The sequence below is a fragment of the Manis pentadactyla genome, chromosome 12 (genome assembly GCF_030020395.1).
Source record: "Manis pentadactyla isolate mManPen7 chromosome 12, mManPen7.hap1, whole genome shotgun sequence".
In the NCBI taxonomy this organism is placed as follows: domain Eukaryota; kingdom Metazoa; phylum Chordata; class Mammalia; order Pholidota; family Manidae; genus Manis; species Manis pentadactyla.
This window is the reverse complement of record NC_080030.1, coordinates 87615387-87641674: the sequence shown is the minus strand read 5'-3', so window position 1 is coordinate 87641674 and position 26288 is coordinate 87615387. Positions and strand designations below refer to the sequence as shown.

At 36.6% G+C, this 26288-nt stretch overlaps 1 protein-coding gene across 5 annotated transcripts in view; it reads left to right on the top strand.

Moving 5' to 3' along the window:
• Positions 1–26288, top strand: part of LOC118909039 (E3 ubiquitin-protein ligase E3D-like) — a 195685-nt gene that overhangs the window by 110305 nt on the left and 59092 nt on the right. For 4 of the 5 annotated variants that reach the window (XR_008992816.1, XM_057489383.1, XM_057489385.1 and 1 more), the window contains exon 9: positions 17981–18119. The exons of the other annotated variant lie outside the window; for it this stretch is intronic. Coding sequence is in view for 3 of the 4 variants with exons in the window: in XM_057489383.1 (XP_057345366.1) it covers positions 17981–18119 (139 nt within the window). In the remaining variant the exon portion in view is untranslated. The remainder of the gene's footprint in view (positions 1–17980; positions 18120–26288) is intronic. 5 annotated transcript variants of the gene reach the window in all.

The window sequence follows — 26288 nt, the reverse complement described above, 5'->3', positions numbered from 1 at the left end:
TACGAGAAGAACTTATAATATCTTGTTCTAATAGAACAGAAGTTGTCAGTTACTACCAGGGTCATGTCAGAAGGACTCAGGAGACAACTTGAATAAGTTCCACTGTGAAAGATGGGTCAGTCTGAATATCCATAAGAAGAAGAACTTAATAATAAGGATAAAACAAATATATTTAGATCCATGAGTTCATAATGATACTTAAAAAACAAAGAAATATCATTGGCCATTACCTTTGGAAGATGCTAGTGAGCCATCATTGTTTTGCAAACTGGAAGATAAAGGGGAAAAAATTCTAGCATTTACCCTGCTTTTCCTCTCTGAACTGTACCTTAAAGTAACCAAATAGATGATGAAGGGAAGTTTCTTTTTATAGAAGGTTTCCAGCTGGTAAATGAGAGCAGACATTGTAGAATTGGAATAGCACCATTTCCTGACCCATCGTGAAATAATGGAACTTGGAAATGATCATCTGTGACTACGAACATCACAGAAAGAAAGGAGGTTGATGATATGACTTCTGACAGAAATACATAAAGCTACCTAGGAAGTAATCTTCCCCAAAGCATCAAGCCTTGGTCAGGTCCCTAGATCCAACTATTAGTTTACAGGAAATTCAGGAGACAAGAATATATTAAATTATACCATCAGGTTGTAATCAGCAAATTGAGACTGGGAAACTCTACAGGACAAACAACCTGGTTTCTTCAATAAAAACTTAGTAAAGGAAAAAAAAAACCTGTGGGTTAAAAGAAACATATGACTTATCAAACAATTGTAACATGGACCTCAATTTAAATAAACTGAAACAAATTGTAAAGTCGTTAAGGACATGTGAACATTTGATGAGATTAAGGAGTTACTGTTAATTATTTTCAGGTATAATAATATGGATATGATGTTTTTTAAATGAATCCTGTCCTTTGGAGTACATATGGAAGTATTTACAGTGGATATGATAGGATTTATGAAATTAGCTTGAAAACAATCCAGGAGTTGAGGGTATTTGCTGGTGAATATTACTGAAACAAGATTAGCCATGAATTGATAATGTTGGAGCTGGGTGATGGGGAACATTAGTGTCCATTACACTGTCCTATCTACTGCTGTATACCTTTCAAATTTTTAACAAACTCTTAACTAGATTAAATGATTGAGAAACAGAGGCAGTTTATTATAGTTCTTTGTGCCTATTTATCAATTCATCCTTTTAGAAAATGATCTTAAATGAAAGAAGTCCTGGTCTTAATGGACTTAATGGGGTTTTCTTGCACAGTACTTGGTAAAATGTACTTGAATTGAAAAATCAACACTCCATTCTTAGTACTCTTCAAATAGATACAGAATATATGCTATTATTTTATTTGCTTTGAAAAATGAGAATAATTATTTTAAAATACCTTATTATAATCTCAGAAAACCATTAATAGCCCTCAACCAGAGAAAGGGAAAAAAGGTCCTTCTCACCTTATAAATGGGTATATTCTAAAGTTTCATTCTAAGGAAATTCCCTAGAACCAGAACAGTGTTTCTCAAAGAATTATGTTTTAAATATCAAATAGGTTTCCAAGCCAGTCCACAAAAATCTATCAACCCGTAACATAATCTGCAAAACTGACAGAGTACTAAGGATTCAATACAAGCAAAAATTAAATCTTTTTTCTAGGAAAATGCTTTCTTAACTGACTTCCAAACTCCAAAAGATGAGTGACTTTCCTGCATCTTTAAAGGAAATAGTCTTGTTATACTCCTGGATCATTTAATTGCCATATGCTTTGAATCCTGGAAGCAAAGAACAGTAACATATCATCTGTGACTTGAACTTCTCCCATTCACAAACTAAATACTTGATGGAGCAGATATTATCTGCATATGAATGATCTTGTTAATAAAATCCTGCCTCTTCTGTTTTTTTTGTGTGTGTACATTATCTCATTTGATACTACAAGAAACCATTGAGGGTTAATGGACAAACATTATCACCATTTTACAGCTAAAAAAAGCTGATGTTCAAAAGTGTGGTGGAGAATACCCGGGGGTCCTGGATTTGACTCCAGGTTCTGAGAGAGCACGTGCATGTCACTGAACCTCTTGAACTTCGGTTTGCTTGTCTGTAAAATGGACATAATGAAACCCCATTTTCCAATGTTATGAAAACTAAATGAGCTGATAGTTGTAACAGAGTCTGATAACATAATAAGATATGCAAATTTTCATTCTATACTGATGATGAAGATCATGGTAGGGCTATTTTAATAAATGCTCACTAAGTTGAAAAACTAGAATGGTAAGGAGATGCATGTATGTGGTATCAGGAAATGGAAAGTTTAGGAAATGGAATATTTAGCTTAGAGAAAAATCAGCAGTAAGTGTTAGATGTCAGATATTTTCTGAAGAGCTCTGTTCTGAAGAGTAGATTTCCTTTGGTTATGAACTTCATTGCAGTGAGTCTCCCTATTACTGGAGTTTTCAAGCAAGGACTGTGCAGTAGGAATAGCACAGAGGGGCTTAATTTCTCAAGTCAATTTCTGCTCTGAGATTTTATCATTGAAATCTAATAAATTTTTAGAGTTGGGTAACGATTCCTGGTCACTGATTCCAAGTCTGAGAAGGACTAAAGTTGATAGGCCTGTAGTGGGATAAAAAAATGGCAGAAAATTATCTATAAGCTGATTTTTTTCAAAATTCACTTAGCAAATATTTAGTAAGCTCTTACCACATTGCAAGATGATGTTCTAGGTACCAAGACACTTTTAAAAAACCGTCTCTGAGTGTTTCATTTTTTGAACACTTAAGATTCAGTTCTGTTTTCTATTATTCTCTCACGTTTTAAATACACTGTGTCAGTCTTGATCTTCTCAGGTCTTTTAAGGGAGGTGATAAAATGTTAACATTGCCCACTACTTATGTTCTTGTTATTCCAACTGATTTTATTTCCAATTTTGTTGGAACTTTCCTGCAAAGACTTTAATTCTCCAGAGTAGAGTCAAAATGTGTTGAAATGACCTCCTAAAAAAAGAAAGGGAAAATAGATCACCTAGTACAAAATATGTTTTTGCATCCTAGGCTCTGAAGTTGAAATATTTGGCTAGATGAGTAATGTATCCGAACCTTAATGCTATTTAAACATGTGGATGAATACATTGTATGTATTTTATGTATTTAAAAATTGAAGTTTTTGTTTGAACAGTATCTTTCATTTGGTGTCCTTGATGGTGATTTATAATAATAGACTGCTTTAAATCATCTGAAATAGCAAGACATGTGAATTTCAACAATAACTTCCCCAAGGCTAGAGAAGTCAGCAGGAGCTCAAACTGCTAGGTAGACATTTTTTTTTTCCAAACTCATATGCAAGTGTAAAACTTTTATGAGGCTGCTTTAACGAGGTCCTTTGGGATTTAGGGTTATTTATCTAAGCTCTTATTAAAATTGAAAACTTTCCTATGTTTGCCCTGTAAAGCAAAACTGATTCCAACAATACTGTAAGCTGGGAGCATGAATACTCTTCTATAGATGGACTCAAAAATAAAGTTAAGGAACTTTGGAGCTAGTGTCTTCAGCACTGCCATATGGTAAAAGGATAGCGACAGCAGAGCCAGTATTTCAAAGTCTCTTTTAATTAAAAAAATTCGGTTCTACTCTGCTGATAATTTAGGGTTGACGTGACTTACTAGAATGACTCCCAGCCTGGGAGCCCTGCCTAGCAGAGCCCTCCGGTGTCACCATGGGAGTCCAGTTGCCCCGGGAGTGCTGCCTGGAGAAGGTCTATCAGCACCTTTTCATGTGTGCTCTCTGTGCTTAGTGAAGTTTATCTTTGGCTTCCACCCTCCCCCACTGAGCAGTGGGGCATCGGAGAAAGGTTGTTCCTAAGATTAATGTGCCAGAATCACTCTGTATATAACCAGCGGAAGAGCTGGAGCTGCTGCAGGAAAAACTTTGTAATCATGAAACACGTTCAGCTTCTTTGTAGGTATGCTCTAGTTTGATGAGTCTGGGACCTACAGTAAATCTATTCTTAGATCCTGGGGGCTAGGATTTTAAATTATTTATGATGTAGTACAGTTTCAGGGAGTGAGGACATTATGAGACGAGAAAGCAAATGGTACAGAATCAGGGTGATGATCTTTTGCAGACTTTAAGAGCTTATCAGAGTCAGTTTAGCCTTGGTGTGTCCAGTCCATTTGGCAGAAATTTTGAGATGAAAAGGGTGGGTGTATAAATGGATAAAAATGTGGATAGAAAGTTTGGATAGAGAGATGGATAGACAAATGAAACTACTTGTTGGTAATGTGATTGTTGGTGAATAGGTTTCTATGCTACAAAAAAAGGATAAAAAATTAGACCTACAGACATTTCTGAGTGGGATCATGGTGCCAAATCCAGAATTTTTAAGATATATATAAAGTGACCAAAAATGAAAACTGTTAGCCAGAGAGCAGTTTTGGATTGTTTTTAAGGGCCTCATTCAACAGTTAACCTTAATAGTACTAACTTAAGCCACTGGAAATAATACATCACTTAGTAGAGTCTGGGGACTTCTCAGTTACCACCTCTGATTCATGGGAAGTGAAAATACAATGCTTCCAAGACAATAGAGACAGGAGTCAGACTGTAAGACACACAGGCAGCAGTTCTGAAGAGGGAAGCACAAAACTACCGGTTTGCAACTATGGTTCAGAGTGTGAAGGAGACAGAGGGCAAACTCCAAGAAAGGTGATGACGGTGGCCATATTGGCTGAATGTCAGAGGTGGAGGCAATACAAGTATAGACATTTAAATAGGTCAGGAAACATCAAGATGAACTTAAGTTTAGGAACTTCTATTCTGAAAGAATCTCAAAGCATTTGCAAATGGGAGGAATAGTATGTGTATGATTGATTTTTACCTCTTCAACTAGAGCAGCTGTTTTTTTTTTTAATTTTTTATTAAGGTATTATTGATATACACTCTTATGAAGGTTTCACAAGATAAAACAATGTGGTTACTACATTTACCCATATTATCAAGTCCCCACCCATACCCCAATGCAGTCACTGTCCATCAGTGTTCACTGCCTTCTCTGTGCTACAGTTTTCCCCATGACCCCCCACACCATGTGTACTAAACATAACACCCCTCAACCCCCTACTCACCCCCAACCTGCCCTCCCAAACCACTAGTCCCTTCTTGGAGTCTGTGAGTCTGCTGTTGAGCAGCTGTTTTTAACAGTTGAGTTGAGAGGCACTGTCAGGAATAGAATATTTTAATTTTGGAGAAACCCAACTGTTAAAACAGGTGTTTGGTCTGATTAGACTTAAGCTGGCTCTGCTTAGGTTGCAAGACCTATTGGGATCATGGCACCGGGCAGCTTGGCTGTTATGATTTTATTGCACACAGCAAAAACATGAATGGATGCTAGCTTGAATGTTAGGTTGGATAATGACTTTGCAAAGAAGCCGCATTTCCTGGTTTGTTTTGGCGAAATGTTAAAGCAAGTAACATGGGCTTTACCTTATTACAATTCATGGAACTTAACCTGAAATAATTTTGCCCTACATTCCTTGGATGTGAGCTCTTTTCCTGGCACTTAAAAAAAAAACTCTCTTGACATCTCTTTATCGTATCTTAATGCGTAATATACCTGCTCAAGTAGTCAGCCATTCGTATTATTTATTTTGTATTAATAGCAACCATCAGATTTTTCATTTTGTAGGCAACAACATTTTAAATATCTAGAACTTGAGGGATCCTCACAATGATAAAAAACCTGAATTCCAAATTACCATCTGAAGTACCTTTCTGCATGGAAAAGACTACTGATTAGGTTAGATAAATTAAAGATCTGAAATATGTTAGGATGATTTGGTTGTTTCTTGATTAAAAAATTAATTTTACTAGCTACTATATTAATATTTTAAACATTAAACATTTTCATTTCATATTTTCAAAGTAAAAATAGCTTTTTATGTGATCACTAAAATAGTCATAATCATTGTAATAATTTGAAATGATATAGGAAAATACAGGAGACAGCAAATAGAATTCTTATATAATCTTGGTCACCATAGAAAACTCCTATTTACATTTTGGCACTCCTTGCATCTTTTTATATACACATACAGAAGGATACAGCTAGAAAACTTAGTTTTACATAAATTAATTCTAGTGATATGTGTTACTCTTAATTTTGCTTTTTTTTTTTTAACTTGTCAAAATATTATGACTACCTTTCCATGTCAATATAGGTCTACAGTCATGATTTAGGTCTTGATTTTTTGGAGGGTTTTCAGACTATGAAACAGTAGCTTATTTTTGCTACTTTGCAAAACTCAATGTTGTAAGTAAATTAGAAAACAGAATTGAAGATGATGCTTGGAGTGTTACAATTAAGAGATGAATTCAGGTAGCAAAAATATAATTTTGCTGCTTTCACTGAAAAATATGTGTGTTTATTTTACTTACTAGAGTAAATTTATCTGTTTTGAATGTTTGCATCAATAACAAGAAATGGTTATAGATGAAATATTTTTGTTAATTTAAAATAAGAAGTTAAGTAAGTAAGCTTTTTTTATTTGTATCACCAAGAAACATTGTTTCACTTTCTTCCTCTTTCCTAGGCTAAAAATATAAGCTTTCCTCATTTTGACATTCACAACTTCTCATTATAGTATGAATTGGTTCATAGGATGACAATATATTTATATTCATAGTTTGATATATTGCTGTTAAAGAAAATATGAGAAAAGTTAGCTTTTCTCACTCTCCTAACACTGGTAAATTAAGGTCCTTAACTACCTTTCACCAGTTTTTGAGAATAACTTTAAAATCTTTCTAAGATACTCATTTCTTGAGTATCCATATCTAACACACAGACATTGCCCCACCCCAATTACACATACATACATTGTACAGGGGTGATTACACACATTTTAAGTATGTTTTTCATGTCTTGGTTTCAGATATTGAGAGTGGCCTCTCCAATATGAACAGGATGTAGAACAGTAAAACTAGCTATCAGAGATATTCGTTTCTAGGGCAAGGATGATGGTGAGGAAAGAGAATATTACCTATTTAAACTGTGACCTTTGGAGGTTTCAGTGAAATTCCTCTTAGGTTCCAAAAGCTGCTATTTAACAACATTTGATTCTGCCTTGGAAAACCTTAGTCAAATATTTTCCTCTAAGTCAAGATACTGTTTTAAGGGATAATTCTTAATCTATACCATCTTTGAGTAAAACTTTGGAGCATATTTGCCAGTTTCTATAGTCAGGTCTCTTTAGGGTCAGCTAATGCGTAAACGATAGACGTAAAATTGAGGAGCATGACCTGGTGGATCTGAATGTTTATATTCATTTTATTAAGGTACAGAAGAACCAAATTGTTACAGGTGGATTGAATTTAGGTTGGTAAAAATGAATTATCTCTATAAGGTGACTTGGATATTGATTCTCTTACCTTACCTGAAATGGATGTGGCCATCTGGGCTTTCACTCCACCAGAGTTACATTAACATGTGATTTCACACAGGGTCTGAAGGACATTTTCGAAAATCAGGGACTCTTATGTAGGGAGCATGAGTAGGTCAGTGATGTTGGCATTTGGATTCTTAGATTGTTAGTCATTGGAACTTGTCTTCTAATGGGTCAGAGAAAGTCACTTGTGACATAAGGTCATGCAGTGCAGTTACTAATAGCTAATATACCAACACTGGCCAGGCCTAATTGATCTGAGCTGAGTACACCATTGCCAAGTGCCCTCTTGGGAAGAAAGAATGTTCAGTTTGCCAAGAGAAAGCCATCTGAGGGTGGACTTAGGAAGGGGTGTAAAGAGAAGCTAGGGATACTGAAAATGATGGCAGGGATTGATAAATGCAGGGAAGAATAGGATTGTTTATAATGCAGACCACCAGGGTATACCCCCTTCTGAAGCTATGGGCTGATAGAGCTTTGAGAGATCATCTCTCTTCTGCTGGGACCAAATGTGGCTTCACCAAACATCTCAAAACAGTACTGCCAAACAATTTGAACCAAAAAATGAAGAAAACCTATTTGTTATACTAAGTCTAGGGAATAATAAAAGGAGAAAAAGTCTTAAACTGTTGCTTTGTACTTTATGCATCATAAACACTCTTAAACTGACTTGAGTGTCTGTTTGGCAAAGGGCTTAACTGCGGGACAGAGTGGATAGTGTTGATTGATGGAATTGTTGCCTGAGTTGGTCCCCTGATGGAACAGAGAACCTAATGGTGTCCAGTGTGAGGTCTCTTTATGACAGTATTAGAGCAGACCTAATTTATTACATCCCCGCCCTCGTAGGTTGACTTCCAGTTACTCAGGAAAGTGATTAAGGGATTGGAAGTGCATTTCTTAGCCTCCTTTTCAACTGATTTCCTCTGGTAGTGTGGAATGAAGTAAAAATTTGAGCCAGGAAACCTCTTTAAAAATTCTTTGAAAACTTTTCCTAAATGGTTACACTTACTGATATGCTAACACAAATATTATGATATATAGTTAGTTTAAAATGGAACTTGTTTTTAATACCTTATTAAGATGGTAGATTAAAAATCAGATTTTAGCTTAGAAGCAAAGGTTTTTACTCAGGTCTGTGAATCTTGGAAACAGGCCAAGTGAAAGCAACCAGTCAAAAAAGACCACATATTATATGATTCCATTTATATGGAAGGGGGCATAATTGGGCTTGGGGAACTGCGTGGTCTGAGAAATATGCAGAATTATGCACAAAATTTTCTTTGTACAAATGAACACTGTTGTGAGTAGAGAGTCCATAGTTTTTAATCATACCGTCAGGGAGACCTATAACCTTCAGATGGTTTAAAAGTCACTGCTTGAAACCCTTTTTAAAAATAAATTTGTGTGCTTTGTCCTCCTTTATAAATGTGTAGGCGCTCTATCATAAAAGCTTCTGCCCTCTGCTTGTGATTTTTAAAGATTTTTTGTTCATTGACAATACAGTTTTAAAAATAATAAAACTCTTACGGCTCATGGGCTTATCATAATTTCTTAATTTTTCTGGAAAGATTTTTTAATTGGTTTATTTTTACTTTTATGCCTTTAATACATCTTGAATTTAATTTTGACTATGGTATAAGAAAGGTTTTAAAATTTATTTTCTTCCAAATATGCCTTTGTATATTTGAAATTTTCTACAATAAAACGTTTTCAAAAAAATGTGAAGGAATAAATAGCTGACCTCTTTATATGGACTTCTCGCCATTACATTCTAATGATATGATATTACTTCTTGAGTTTCCAGCAGGCATGTTCATAGTGTGGGTTCTCGCCTCTAATGGAAGTGTTGCCAGTCTCATTCCTATGTTCTCAACAATTGGTATCTCTTAATAATTCAGGCATTTATTTTTAAAAAATTTATTATTTTTGGCACAAATTAATACAGTTAATTTTGAGATTGCTTAATATTTTATTTAAAGCAGAACCATTTTCTCTATCTTTCTGATGTGTGGGAAAGAGATTGTTTTGACAAGTTTATTGGTCTTATGGGCAACAGAAATTTGTATTAATATTTGAATTAAGGGTAAATAGTCTCAAATATCACCTCTGGCTTAATCAACACATGCCTTAAATTCCACGTAATGAATTTGATGATTGTTTTAAAATAAACTGAATTTTAAGTATGCCACAGTGTTTGTCCATATTTCCATCCTGCTCTCTATTTCTTTCTAAATGAAAACATTAACTCTTATGGGCAAAGTTTGAAAGCCATAGCTTTCAAAATTGTGTATTATGCACCTAAATATCTTTGCTCTAGAATCCTGTAATTGAAAGAGAATTGAAGAACAGTTTAGATACTCATGATTTAAAAAGCTCAATTTTTTTCTGTAATTCTCAAAGAAAAACTTTAATTTCAAAGAAATGCCATTCATTAACCTTATTTTGAAATTTATAAGCAGTAGTTGGCTGAGTTAGCATGTTTTTTTAATTGAAGTATCATTAATATACAGTCTTATATTGGTTTCATATACACAACACAGTAGTTTAACAGTTAACCATATTATTAAATCCTCACTCCCACTAGGGAAGTTACTATCTGTCGACACAGAAAGATGTTATGGAATCATTGCCTTTATTCTCCATGCCGGACTGCTGTCCCCATGATGAGCTTATATTATCACTGAGAAATTTTGTGCCCCTTTATTCCACTCACACTATCCACCCATCCACCTCAACCCCTCTCCATGGTAACCACTAGTCACTTCTCAGTATCTGTGAGTCTACTGCTGTTTTGCTCACTCTGTTTTGCTTTGTTTTTATATTCCACAAATAAGTGAAATCATATGGTATTTGTCTTTCTCCGCCTGAGCATAATACCCTCTAGCTCCATCCATCTTGTTGCAAATGGCAGGATTTCTTGAGTTAATATGGTTTATCATAACAGGTATACCAGTACATTTAGTTGTTTCAGAATTGTGTGTTCCTGACAGTTCATAATTTTTAAAATTTTGATTCCTTGTCCAACTTATGTATTAAGTAGTTTTATGTTTATAATTATTCTAGCACTAAGTTGTGGTCATATGTTCATTTTGGTATTTTGAGGGCTTAAATTAGTAGGCTTACCATTGTTATAAGTTTGAAATTGAATTTTAAAAATCTACAGGTATAAACAGTATTATATTTCAATATCCTGAATAGGTTTTTAGCTTTCTTAGGTCCTTCTAGAACTGAAGAGTCCAAACTAGCTACTAAAATATGAGATATGTGAAATTTAAGTTAAATGTTTTCATCCTGAACTTTCTTATACCATATGATTTTTTTCTTCTTTAAACAGAATATTGGACTCATTTAAAACATTTTAATTTTGGTAGAGTTGTTGTATCATCTCTATTTGTTATTTTCCCCAATTACATTAAACAACCTCTATGTTTCCTAGAAGACTATCACCTTTCTATTTTCTCAAGTTCTTTTCTTGATACTGATTGGTGTTTGATTCAGTTGTAATTTCACCATTTTTGTTAGAAGTGATGGGAAGTGACTTTTTCCCCCCCTTCTCATTGCCTTTCTAAAAATAGATAGGCCATAGTTGCTTCTCTGGGGAATTCTGTCAAGGCAAAGCCTTAAAAAGAAGGATGGTATGTCCTCTGCTTACATTTTGGTCTTTGGCTAAGGTCACCTGGCTGACAGCTCTGGCCTCCTAGGAAAGCTTTTCCTCTCCCACTACTTAAAATATAAAAACAGAAATAGGTTTCAAATGATGTTAAGTTCATGTTCCCTTTGCAGTATCTTTCTTGTTATTTTTATAGTGGAAATTTACTGATTTAGGTCTAATAGTCTGGGATGTCTTTGTAGGAAATACCATAAATAATCTAAATTCTGGAAAACTATGAACATATGTTTCTGAAAATGCTTGTATTGTTAACAGAAATTTGTATTGATATTTGAACTAAGGGTAAATAGTCTCAAATATCACCTCTGGCTTAATCAACACATGCCTTAAATTCCATGTAACGAATTTGATGATTGTTTTAAAATAAACTGAATTTTAAGTATGCCACAGTGTTTGTCCATATTTCCATCCTGCTCTCTTATTTCTTTCTTTCTAAATGAAAACATTAAGTCCTACACAGAAACAATTTCCACATCTGTAGAATAGGGATAACATAGCTCCATTTCATAGGTATTTGAGGATTGAACAAGATGTGACATATAGAACAGGGCATAAAACATAGAAAGCATTAGGTGTGTTAGCTATTATCCACCCCCCCAGCCCCAAATAGGTCTCTGACAAATAGGACTGCATTTCGTATGACTCTTAAACTTGGAGTATAAAATGTTGACCTGAAAAAAATGGCCAGAGCCATCTGTTTTATATAAAAAATACTATGAAAATATAGAAATGTCTTAGAAGTTCATTCTGTGAATTTTTAATGTGACTTTCTTTAAAATTTTGTTATCATTAATCTACAATTACATGAAGAACACTATGTTTACTAGGCTCTCCCCTACCCCAAGTCCCCCCCTCCATTACAGTCACTGTCCATCAGCATAGTAAGATGTGGTAGAATCACTACTTGTCTTCTCTGTGTTGCAAAGCCATCCCCTTTCTCCCACCCCCCACATTATACATGCTAATCATTATACCCCCTTTCTTCTTCCCCACCCTTATCCCTCCCTACCCTCACATTCTCCCCAGTCTCTTTCCCTTTGGTGACTCTTAGTCCCTTCTTGGGTTCTGTGATTCTGCTGCTGTTTTGTTCCTTCAGTTTTTCTTTTGTTCTTATACTCCACAGATGAGTGAAATCATTTGGTATTTGTCTTAATCGGCTTGGCTTATTTCACTGAGCATAATACCGTCTACCTCCATCCATGTTGTTGCAAATGGTAGGATTTGTTTTCTTCTTATGGCTGAATAATATTCCATTGTGTATATGTACCACATCTTCTTTATCCATTCATCTACTGATGGACACTTAGATTGCTTCCATTTCTTGGCTCTTGTAAATAGCTCTGCGATAAACATAGGGGTGCATCTGTCTTTTTCAAACTGGAGTGCTGCATCCTTAGGGTAAATTCCTAGAAGTGCAATTCCTGGGTCAAATGGTAAGTCTATTTTGAGCATTTTGAGGAACCTACGTATTGCTTTACACAATGGTTGAACTAATTTACATTCCCACCAGCAGTGTAGGAGGGTTCCCCTTTCTCCACAACCTCACCAACATTCGTTGTTGTTTGTCTTTTGGATGGTAGCCATCCTTACTGGTGTGAGGTGATATCTCATTGTGGTTTTAATTTGCATTTCTCTGATAACTAGTGATGTGGAGCATCTTTTCATGTGTCTGTTGGCCATCTGAGTTTCTTCTTTGGAAAACTGTTCAGCTCCTCTGCCCATTTTTTAATTGGATTATTTGCTTTTTGTTTGTTGAGGTGCGTGAGCTCTTTATATATTTTGGATGTCAAGCCTTTATTGGATCTCTCATTTATGAAAATATTCTCCCATACTGTAGGGTACCTTTTTGTTCTATGGATGGTGTCCTTTGCTGTACAGAAGCTTTTCAGAAGCTTTTCAGCTTGATATAGTCCCACTTGTTCATTTTTGCTTTTGTTTTCCTTGCCCGGGGAGATACATTCATGAAGAAGTCGCCAAATGTTTATGTCCATGAGATTTCTGCCTATGTTTTTTTCTAAGAGTTTTATGGTTTCATGACTTACATTCGGGTCTTTGATCCATTTTGAATTTACTTTTGTGTATGGGGTTAGACAGTGATCCAGTTTCATTCTCTTACATGTAGCTGTCCAGTTTTGCCAGCACCATCTGTTGAAGAGACTGTCATTTCCCCATTGTATGCCATGGCTCCTTTATTGAATATTAATTGACCATATATGTTTGGGTTAATATCTGGAGTCTCTAATCTGTTCCACTGGTCTGTGGCTCTGTTCTTGTGCCAGTACCAAATTGTCTTGATTACAATGGCTTTGTAGTAGAGCTTGAAGTTGGGGAGTGAGATCTCCGCCACTTTATTCTTCTTTCTCAGGATTGCTTTGGCTATTTGGGGTCTTTGGTGTTTCCATATGAATTTTTGAACTATTGGTTCCCATTCGTTGCAGAACGTTGTTGATAATTTGATAGGGATTGCATCAAATCTGTATATTGCTTTAGGCAGGATGGCCATTTTGACGATATAAATTCTTCCTAGCCAAGAGCATGGGATGAGTTTCCATTTGTTAGTGTCCTCTTTAATTTCTCTTAAGAGTGTCTTATAGTTTTCAGGATATAGGTCTTTCACTACTTTGGTTAGATTTATTCCTAGGTATTTTATTCTTTTTGATGCAATTGTGAATGGAATTGTTTTCCTGATTTCTCTTTCTATTGGCTCATTGTTAGTGTATAGGCAAGCCACAGATTTATGTGTGTTAATTTTGTGTCCTGCAACTTTGCTGTATTCCGATATCAGTTCTAGTAGTTTTGGAGTGGAGCCTTTAGGGTTTTTTTATGTACAATATCATGTCATCTGCAAATAGTGACAGTTTAACTTCTTCTTTACCAATCTGGATTCCTTGTATTTCTTTGTTTTGTTTAATTGCCGTGGCTAGGACCTCCAGTACTATGTTAAATAACAGTGGGAAGAGTGGGCATCCCTGTCTTGTTCCCGATCTCAGAGGAATAGCTTTCAGCTTCTCACTATTCAGTATGATGTTGGCTGTGGGTTTATCGTATATGGCCTTTATTATGTTGAGGTACTTGCCCTCTATACCCATTTTGTTGAGAGTTTCTATCATGAATGGATGTTTACTTTTGTCGAATGCTTTTTCAGTATCTATGGAGATGATCATGTGATTTTTGTCTTCCTTTTTGTTGATGTGGTGGATGATGTCGATGGATTTTCGAATGTTGTACTATCCTTGCATCCCTGCGATGAATACTACTTGGTCGTAGTGTATGACCCTTTTGATATATTTTTGAATTCGGTTTGCTAATATTTTGTTGAGTATTTTTGCATCTACGTTCATCAGGGATATTGGTCTGTAATTTTCTTTTTTTGGTGGGGTCTTTGCCTGGTTTTGGTATTAGGGTGATGTTGGCTTCATAGAATGAGTTTGGGAGTATTCCCTCCTCTTCTATTTTTTGGAAAACTTTAAGGAGAATGGGTATTATATCTTCTCTATATGTCTGATAAAATTCCAAGGTAAATCCATCTGGCCCAGGGGTTTTTTTCTTGGGTAGTTTTTTGATTACCGCTTCAATTTCTTTGCTGGTAATTGGTTTGTTTAGATTCTGTTTCTTTCTGGGTCAGTCTTGGAAGGTTGTATTTTTCTAGGAAGTTGTCCATTTCTTCTAGGTTTTCCAGCTTCTTAGCATATAGGTTTTCATAGTAGTCTCTAATAATTCTTTGTATTTCTGTTGGGTCCGTCGTGATGTTTCTTTTCTCATTTCTGATTCTGTTAATGTGTGTTGATTCTCTTTTTCTCTTAATTAGTCTGGCTAGAGGCTTATCTATTTTGTTTATTTTCTCAAAGAACCAGCCCTTGGTTTCACTGATTTTTTCTACTGTTTATTCTTCTCAATTTTGTTTATTTCTTCTCTGATCTTTATTCTGTCCCTCCTTCTGCTGACTTAAGGCCTCATTTGTTCTTCTTTTTCCAATTTTGATAATTTTGACATTAGACTATTCATTTGAGTTTGTTCTTCCTTCTTTAAATATGCCTGGATTACTATATACTTTCCTCTTAAGACTGCTTTCACTGCATCCCACAGAAGTTGGGGCTTTGTGTTATTGTTGTCATTTATTTCCATATATTGCTGGATCTCCATTTTGATTTGGTCATTGATTCATTGATTATTTAGGAGCGTGTTTTTAAGCCTCCATGTGTTTGTGAGTCTCTTTGCTTTCTTTGTACAGTTTATTTCTAGTTTTATGCCTTTGTGGTCTGAAAAGTTGGTTGGTAGGATTTCAGTCTTTTTGAATTTACTGAGGCTCTTTTTGTGGCCTAGTATGTGGTCTATTCTGGAGAATGTTCCATGTGCAGTTGAGACGAATGTGTATCCTGTTGCTTTTGGGTCTAGAGTTCTGTAGATGTCTGTTAGGTCCATCTGTTCTAGTGTGTTGTTCAGTGCCTCTGTGTCCTTACTTATTTTCTTTCTGGTGGATCTGCCCTTCTGAGTGAATGGTGTGTTGAAGTCTCCTCAAATGAATGCATTGCAGTCTATTTCCTCCTTTGGTTCTGTTAGTATTTGTTTCACATATGCTGGTGCTCCTGTGTTGGGTGCATATATATTTAGAATGGTTATATCCTCTTGTTATACTCAAGCCATGTATCATTATGTAATGTCCTTCTTTATCTCTTGGTACTTTCTTTGTTTTGAAGTCTATTTTGTCTGATACTAGTACTGTAACACCTGCTTTTTTCTCCCTATTGTTTGCATGAAATATCTTTTTCCATCCCTTGACTTTTAGTCTGTGCATGTCTTTGGGTTTGAGGTGAGTCTCTTGTAAGCAGCATATAGATGGTTCTTGTTTCTTTATCCATTCAGTGACTCTATGTCTTTTGATTGGTGCATTCAGTCCATTTACATTTAGGGTGATTATTGATAGGTATGTACTTATTGTCATTTCAGGCTTTAGATTCGTGGTTACCAAAGGTTCCAGTTTACTTTCCTTACTATCTAAGAGTCTAACTTAACTCACTTAGTATGCTGTTACAAACACAATCTAAAGGTTCTTTTCTATTTCTCCTCCTTTTTCTTCCTCCTTCATTCTTTATATATTAGGTATCAAATTCTACACTTTTTCTCTATCCCTTTATTGACTTTGGGGATAGTCAATTTAATTTTGCATTTGCCTCACAATCAGCTGCTCCACCTTCCCTACCATGGTTTTACTGCCTCTTGTGACAGTTATCCAACCCTAGGAACACTTCCATCTATGGCAGTCCCTCCAAAATAGACTGCAGAGATGGTTTGTGGGAGGTAAACTCTCTCACCTTTTGCTTATCTGGAAATTGTTTAATCCCTCCTTCAAATTTAAATGATAATCTTTCTGGATAAAGTAATCTTGGTTCCAGGCCCTTCTGCTTCATGGCATTTAATACATCACGCCACTCCCTTCTGGCCTGTAGGGTTTCTGCTGAGAAGTCTGTTGTTAGTCTGATGGGCTTTCCTTTGTATGTGATCTTATTTCTGCCTCTGGCTGCTTTTAACAGTCTGTCCTTATCCTTGATCTTTCCCATTTTAATTACTATGTGTCTTGGTGTTGTCTTCCTTGGGTCCCTTGTGTAGGGGGATCTGTGGATCTCCATGGCCTGACAGACCATGTCCTTCCACAGATTGGGGAAGTTTTCAGCAACTACCTCCTCAAAGACACTTTCTATCCCTTTTTCTCTCTCTTCTTCTTCTGGTATCCCTATAATGCGAATATTGTTCCACTTCGATTGGTCACACAGTTCTCTCAATATTCTTTCATTTTTAGAGATCCTTTTTTCTCTCTGTGCCTCAGCTTCTTTGTATACCTCTTCTCTGGTTTCTATTTCATTTATTGTCTCCTCCACCGTATCCAACCTTCTTTTAATACCCTCCATCGTGTTCTTTAACGATTGGATCTCTGACCTGAATTCATTCCTGAGTTCTTGGATGTCTTTCCTTACCTCTACTAGGATGTTGATTATTTTTATTTTGAACTCCCTTTCAGAAGAGTCACGAGGTCCTTATCATTTAAATCTTTCTCAGGTATTAACAATTTTACTGTGGACAAGATACCTTTGGCGTTTCATGTTTGTATATGGCGCCCTCTAGTGTCCAGAAGCTCTATTCTGGAGCTGCTGAGCCCCTGAAGCAATGTCAGGGGTCGCAGGGCAGCGGTACTTGGGGTAGGAAAGAGCTGTTCCCCACCTCCCGGCTGCTGTGCCTGTCTTCACTGTCTGAGTCAGTGGGCCGGTTACAAAGGTATAAGTTTTTGTCCCAGAGCAGCTGGATATGGATCCCTGCTTTCCACAAGCAGCCATAATCCCAGTCTCCCCAGGAACTCTGCCTGTATTAACTTTCCAACCCATTAGTCGTGCGAGTCTCATGAAAGCACCATGAAATGTAGGTTTGTGCTCCCAGAGCAGATCTCCGGAGCTAGGTATTCAGCAGTCCCAAGCCTTCCACTCCCTCCCTGCTCCGTTTGTCTTCCTCCCGCGGGTGAGCTTGGGTGGGGGAGGGGCTCGGTTCTGCAGAGCCACAGCTCTGGTATGTTACCCTGTTTGCTGAGGTCTGCTCTTTTCTCCAGGTGTATACAGTCTTATGCCGTCCTCTTTCCTGTTGCTCTCTTGGAATTAGTTGCGCCAATTAAATTTTCTAATTGTATCCAGTTTTAGGAGGAAGCCTCTGTCTCTCCTCTCACGCCGCCATCTTTAATCCCTCTTGTAATGTGACTTTTTATTTCTATTTTTTGTACATTGCTTTTTCCTCCTATACCTAAAAGTTTTTTCTTCTACAAATTTTTGAAATAATTATGACCAGATATAATTATGAAATTACACATATTGTTTTCCAGGCTTTCCAGCTCATGGGAAAGTGATGTCAGCACCCACTCTCTGACCATGCCTTCTACAACCTGCTTGGAGCTGCTGCTGATATTAACAGGGAACAATGCCACTCTGCCCCCATCCCTCCGCTCTATGGATTCCTTTCAGGTGAGGAAGAGCTCCTTTACCAAGGTGTGATTTCTCCATTGATTTGCAATTGTTTTTAAAGGATCCTGCCTTTCACAGGAGATAGTCCACCAAACTCACTGCTTCAGGTAATGATAATAATGAGCACAGTGCATGTATTGCCTTGGCTCTTTTTCAATAAATGAGAAAATAGAGGCTGAGAATTTATTAGGCAAGTGTTTAATAGAGGCAGAACTCATATCTCTCTAACTCCAAGGTTTGTTCTCTTAACCTTCGTCTTCCCGGCCCTGGGAGAAATTGCAAGTACATCTGGTGAAGACACTTCTTTGCCCAGCTTGGCCCTAGAATAAGGATTTTCAACCATTATTAGTGGCATTGCTACTGTTAGCTTACAAATAATCAAAAAGATATTTTAACAGTGGTGGTATCCCATCTGTTCTCCGCACAGTTCTGTCTCTAGTTCCTTACTCATCACTTTCCCACTCCTCTGTGTACTTGTTTGTGCTCCTAGTGAAGGATATGGTCAGACAGAGCAGCAGATGTGGTCTGATCAGGAAAACGTTCTCGCTGGCACTTGATTGTCATTGACGTGATAAATGAGAACCAAGATGTTAACCAGTTGTTTAAGGTGTGATCCTCTAGCTACTGAACGTAATTGAATATACCTGTGACTCTTGACAATGGAAAAATACTGAAAAGCCCTCTAAGGCTGCTGAGAGGGTCATATGCCTTGCTTAGAAATGAGTAAATATGGGTTGTTTCTACTTCTGAAGGGTTGCTGGTGGGTCCTAAGATAACTTCAGGATCAATTTGCTTGGTAAATCTCTGGTAAAATAAGACATGTGGACTTTCCTGTGAATTACAGGTTACAAAATTATTTTAAAAAAAAACGGTTCCAAGGGAACACTCCCAAACATATCTTACAAGGTGAGCATTGCCCTGATACCAAAACCAGACAAGGATGCCACTAGAAAAGAAAAATAGAGGCCAATATCGTTGATGAATACAGATGCAAAAATCTTCAACAAAGTATTAGCAAACTGAACTCAACAATAAAAGGATCATGCACCATGATCAAGTGGGATTTATTTCAGGGGTGCAATGATAGTTTAATATCTGTGAATCAATCAACGTGACACACTACATTAACAAAATTTAGGATAAAAGTCATCATCTCAGTAGACACAGAAAAAGCATTTGACAAAATTCAACATTCATTCATGATAAAAATTCTCAACTAAGTGGGTATAGAGGGAGCATATTTCATAGAGGCCATGTATTAGAAGCCCACAGCTAACATTATAGTCAATGATGAAAAGCTTTTCCTTTAAGATCAGGAACAAGACAAGGATGCCCACTCTTACTATTTTTATTCAACATGTGTTAGAAGTCCTAGCTAGAGTAATTAGGGGAAAAAAAGAGTAATCCAGATTGGAAAGGAAGTAAAACTGTCACTATTTGCAGATGACATGATATTATGTATAGAAAACCCTAAAGATTTCATCAAAAAACTTTTAGAACTAATAATTCAGTAAACTTGCAAGATACAAAAATAAATATACCTGTTGCATTTCTGTACACTTATAGCCACGTAGCAGAAAGAAAAATTAAGAAAGCAATCCCATTTACAGTGCGTCAAAAAGAATAAAATTCCTAGGAATAAAATTAACCAAGGAGGTGAAAGACCTATACACTGAAAAGTACAAGACATTAATGAAAGAAACTGAAGATATAAATAAGTGGAAAGGTATTCCATACTCATGGATTGGAAGAATTAATATTGTTAAAATGTCCATACTACCCAAAGCAATCTAGAGATTCAGTACAACCTCTATCAAAATTCCCGTGGCATTTTTCACAGAAGTAGAACAAACTATCCTAAAATTCAGATGGAACCACAAAAGACTCCGAATAGCTGTAGCAATCTTGAGAAAGAATAACAAAGCAGGATATATCATACTTCCTGGTTTCAAACTATATTATAAAGCTATAGTAACCAAAACAGTATGGTATTGATATAACAGCAGACACATAGATCAATGGAACAGTGTAGGGAAACTGAAAATAAGTCCATGCATACATGGTCAATTAGTTTAAGCAAAGGAGCCAAGAATATACAATGGGGAAAGAACAGTTTCTTCAATAAATGGCATTGGGAAAACTGGAAAGCCACAGGCAAAAGAATGAAACTGGACCCCTATCTTACTATCACGCAAAAATTAATGCAAAATGGATTTATGAATTAGACATAAGACCTGAAACCATAAAATCCTTAGAAGAAAACATAGGTGGTAAGATCCTTGATATACATCTTGGCAATGATTTTTTTTTTAACCTGACACCAAAAGCAAAAGCAACAAAAGCAAAAGTAAATAGGGACACATCAAACTAAAAACTCATGCACAGCAAAGGAAACCATCAATAACATGAAAAGGTAACCTAATGGGAGAAATGTTTGCAAAACATGTATCTGATAAGATATATCCAAAGTACATAAAGGACTCATATAACTCAGTAGCAAAAAAAACAATCTGAATAAAAAATAAGCAGAACTGCAATGCATTCATTTTAGGAGACTTTAACACACCACTCACTCCAAAGGATAGATCCACCAAACAGAAAATAAGTAAGGACACAGGGCACTGAACAACACACTAGAACAGATGGACCTAATAGACATCTACAGACTCTACATCCAAAAGCAACAGGATACACATTATTCTCAAGTACACATGGAACATTCTCCAGAATAGACCACATACTAGGCCATGAAAAGAACCTCAGTAAGTTCAAAAAGTTTGAAATTCTACCAACCAACTTTTCAGACCACAAAGGTATAAAACTAGAAATAAATTATACAAAGAAAACAAAAAGGCTCACAAACACATGGAGGCTTAACAGCATGCTCCTAAATAATCAATGGATCAACGACCAAATCACAATAGAGATCCAGCAATATATGGAAACAAATGACAACAACAACACAAAGCCCCAACTTCTGTGGGATGCAGCGAAAGCAGTCTTAAGAGGAAAGTATATAGCAATCCAGGCATATTAAGGAAGAACAATCTCAAATGAATAGTCTAAAGTAAAAATTATCGAAATTGGAAAAAGAAGAACAAATGAGGCCTAAAGTCAGCAGACGGAGGGACAGAATAAAGATCAGAGAAGAAATAAACAAAATTGAGAAGAATAAACAGTAGAAAAAATCAGTGAAACCAAGGGCTGGTTCTTTGAGAAAATAAACAAAATAGATAAGCCTCTAGCCAGACTTATTAAGAGAAAAAGAGAATCAACATACATCAACAGAATAAGAAATGAGAAAGGAAAAATCATGACGGACCCCACAGAAATACAAAGAATTACTAGAGAATACTATGAAAACCTATATGCCTAAAAAGCAGGAAAACCTAGAAGAAATGGACAACTTCCTAGAAAAATACAACCTTCCAAGACTGACCCAGAAAGAAACAGAAAATCTAAAAGACCAATTACCAGCAACAAAATGGAAGCAGTAATTAAAAACCTACCCAAGAACAAAACCCCCAGGCCAGATGGATTTACCTCGGAATTTTATCAGACATACAGAGAAGACATAATACCCATTCTCCTTAAAGTTTTCCAAAAAATAGAAGAGGAGGGAATACTCCCAAACTAATTCTATGAAGCCAAAATCACCCTAATGCCAAAGGCAGGCAAAGACTCCACTAAAAAAGAAAATTACAGACCAAAATCCCAGATGAACGTAGATGCAAAAATACTCAACAAAATATTAGCAAACCAAATTTAAAAATACATCAAAAGGATCATACACCACGATCAAGTGGGATTCATCTCGGGGATGCAAGGATGGTACAGCATTCAAAAATCCATCAACATCATCCATCACATCAACAAAAAGAAGGACAAAAACCACATGATCATCTCCATGGATGCTGAAAAAGCATTCGACAAAAGTAAACATCCATTCATGATAAAAACTCTCAACAAAATGGGTATAGAGGGCAAGTACCTCAACATAATAAAGGCCACATATCATAAACCCACAGCCAACATCATACTGAACAGCGAGAGGGTGAAAGCTTTTCCTCTGAGATCGGGAACAAGACAGGGATGCCCACTCTCCCCACTGTTATTCAACATAGTACTGGGGGTCCTACCATGGCAATTAGACAAAACAAAGAAATACAAGGAATCCAGATTGGTAAAGAAGAAGTTAAACTGTCACTTGTTTGCAGATGACATGATATTGTACATAAAAAACCCTAAAGATTCCACTCCAAAACTACTAAAACTAATATCGGAATTCAGCTAAGTTGCAGGATACAAAATTAATACACAGAAATCTGTGGCTTTCCTGTACACTAACAATGAACTAATAGAAAGAAAAATCAGGAAAACAATTCCATTCACAATTGCATCAAAAAGAATAAAATACCTAGGAATAAACCTAACCAAGGAAGTGAAAGAACTATACCCCGAAAACAACAGGACACTCTTAAGAGAAATTAAAGAAGACACTAACAAATGGAAAGTCATCCCATGCTCTTAGCTAGGAAGAATTAGTATAGTCAAAATGGCCATCCTGCCCAAGGCAATATACCGATTGGATGCAATCCCTATCAAATTATCAACAGCATTCTTCAACGAACTGGAACAAATAATTCAAAAATTCATATGGAACCACCAAAGACTGCGAATAGCCAAAGCAATCTTGAGAAGGAAGAATAAAGTCAGAGGGGGGGCTTATCTCACTCCCCAACTTCAAGCTCTACTACAAGGCCACAGTCATCAATACAGTTTGGTACGGGCACAAGAACAGACCTACAGACCAGTGGAACAGAATAGAGACTCCAGACATTAACCCAAACATATATGGTCAATTAATATACGATAAAAGAGCCATGGACATACAGTGGGGAAATGACAGCCTCTTCAACAGTTGGTGTTGGCAAAACTGGACAGCTACATGTAAGAGAATGAAACTGGACCATTGTCCAACCCCATACAAAAAAGTAAATTTGAAATGATTCAAAGACCTGAATATAATTCATAAAACCATAAAACTCTTAGAAAAAGACATTGGCAAAAATCTCTTGGACATAAATATGAGCGACTTCTTCATGAACATATCTCCCTGGGCAAGAAAAACAAAATCAAAAATGAAGAAGTGGGACTATATCAAGCTGAAAAGCTTCTGTACAGCAAAGGACACCATCAATAGAACAAAAGGCATCCTACAGTATGGGAGAATATATTCATAAATGACAGATTGGATAAAGGGTTGACATCCAAAATATATAAAGAGCTCACACACCTCAACAAACAAAAAGCAAACAATCCAATTAAAAAATGGGCAGAGGAACTGAACAGACACTTCTCCAAAGAAGAAATGCAGATGGCCAGCAAACACATGAAAAGATGCTCCACATCACTAGTCATCAGAGAAGTACAAATTAAAACTACAGTGAGATATCACCTCATACCAGTAAGGATTGCCACCATCCAAAAGACAAACAACAACAAATGTTGGCGAGGATGTGGAGAAAGGGGAACCCTCCTACAGTGCTGGTGGGAATGTAAATAGTTCAACCATTGTGGAAAGCAGTATGGAGGTTCCTCAAAAAGCTCAAAATAGAAATACCATTTTACCCAGGAATTCCACTCCTAGGAATTTACCCTAAGAGTGCAGCAGCCCAGTTTGAAAAAGACAGATGCACCCCTATGTTTATTGCAGCACTGTTTACAATAGCCAGGAAATGGAAGCAGCCTTAGTGTCCATCAGTAGATGAATGGGTAAAGAAGATGTGGTACATATACACAATGAAATATTATTCAGCCATAAGAAGAAAACAAATCCTACCATTCACAACAATATGGATGGAGCTAGAGGGTATTATGCTCAGTGAAATAAGCCAGGTGGAGAAAGACAAGTACCAAGTGATTTCACTCATATATGGAGTATAAGAACAAGGAAAAACTGAAGGAACGAAGCAGCAGCAGAATCACAGAACCCAAGAATCGAGTAACAGTTACCAAAGGGAAAGGGACTGGGGAGGATGGGTGGGAAGTGAGGGATAAGGGCGGGAAAGGAGAAAGGGGGTATTACGATTAGCATGTATAGTGGGGGGGTCATGGGGAGGGCTGTGCAACACAGAGAAGAAAAGTAGTGATTCCACAGCATCTTACTACACTGATGGACAGTGACTGTAATGGGGTTTGTGGGGGGTCTTCGTGAAGGGGGGAGCCTAGGAAACAATGTTCTTCATGTAATTGTAGATCAATGATAACAAAATAAATAAATAAATAGTTAAATAAGTGGAAGATCTTAAGAGATATTTTTCCAAAGAAGATATGCAGCTGGTATGTGAAAAGCTGCTGAACATTACCAATCATCAGGGAGCTGCTAATGAAAACCACAATGAGCTATCACCTCACACCAGTTAGAATGCTATCATCAAAAAGACAAGAAATAGTAAGTGTGGGTGAGGTCATGGAGAAATGGAAGCCCTGTGCGCTGTTGGTGGGAATGTAAATGGGTACAGCCCCTATTGACAATAGTATGGAGGTTCCTTAAAATAAGAAGTAAAACTACCATATGATCCAGCAATTCCACTTCTGGGTATTTATCTGAAGAAAATGAAAACACTAACTTGAAAAGACATGTGCACCCCTATATTTGTTGCAGCATTATTTACAATAGCCAAAATATGGAAATAACCTAAATGTTCATTGATGGAGGAATGGATAAAGAAGTTATGGTATGTATACATAGAATATTATTTGGCCATTAAAAAAATGGAATCTTGCCAGTTGCAATATGGATGGATCTTGAAGGCATTATGCTCAGTGAAATAAGTCAGAATAAATAAACAAATACCATATGATCTCATTTAAATATGTGGAATCTACAAGCTCCTAAGTACAGAGAACAGATTGGTGGGTGCCACAGGTGGGGGGTAGGGAGTGGGAAAAAATGGGAGAAGCAGTTAAAAGGTACAAAGATCTAGTTAAAAATAAATAAGTCATGGGGATTTATTATGCAGCACAGTAACTATACTTGATAATACTGTATTGCATATTTGAAAGTTGCTAAGAGAGTAGATCTTAGAAGTTATTACAAGAAAAAGTTTTTTGTAGCTGTAAGGTGACAGATGTCGATTAGACTTATTGTAGTGATCATTTTGCCATGTATACTGATATCAAATCATTGTGTTGTATACCTACAAGTAATATAATGTTACATATCAATTATGCTGTAGTTAGAAAAATGTTCTTAATCACTGTTCCAATTTAATTTGCATCCCAGTTCTCCTGGTAATCTGTTAATTTGATTGTGATTTTCTTACTAATACCAATTTGAGACTTTGGCCTTGATGTACCTGATTGTATTTATCATTACTCAATTATCCATTCAATCCTGAGATCTCAAAGAGACCTACTTTAGAAGACACCTTACCATTTTGCAAGAGGGGAAACTGAGATCCAGTGAGATGGAGTGAGTTGGTTGGGGAATACCCACTGCGTCGGAGACGGAAGCAGGAATGCTCAGGCTTGTGCCCACGTGCCCCACCTGCTACCCAAATGCAGGATGAGCTGAGGCCCTGGGAGGCAGAAGAGGGTTTGAGGGGTGGTTGGAAAAGGTTATAAGTACCTTGGAATGTCCACACACACCCCTTATTTTGTAGTAACCTGTAATTATTTTATTTGTTTGTATACTGCCCTGCACTAGAAATTATTTAAAATTCTGTATATCAACCCATATTTCTTCCAAGTTTTGCTTATTGAATTGAACATTGAATAACACAGAAGTTTGTATATGCCCACAAACATTTATGGAGGAAGATACAGGAAACTTAATAGTGGTTCTTTGGAGAGTGAGGCTGGAAGACTATTATTTTTTATTTCACTCCTTTATGTAGTGCTGAAATTTTTATATGACAGGTGAGTGGGGAGCAAGAAAGATGACCCTGACTGTGAAGATTTCACAGCATCTTGGGGAAGTTAGAACAATCATCCATGTGTGATATAAATTGGGAATAATTTTATTACAAAGTAGCCTCAACTCACATCTTAAAGAGATTGAAGGTGAAAGAGTAATCCAAACCTAGTGCAGGGAATTTGAGAGGAGGAGCAATCTCTATTTCTTCTCCATGAGGTAGGGGTCTTGCTCCCTTCAAGGACCTCAGC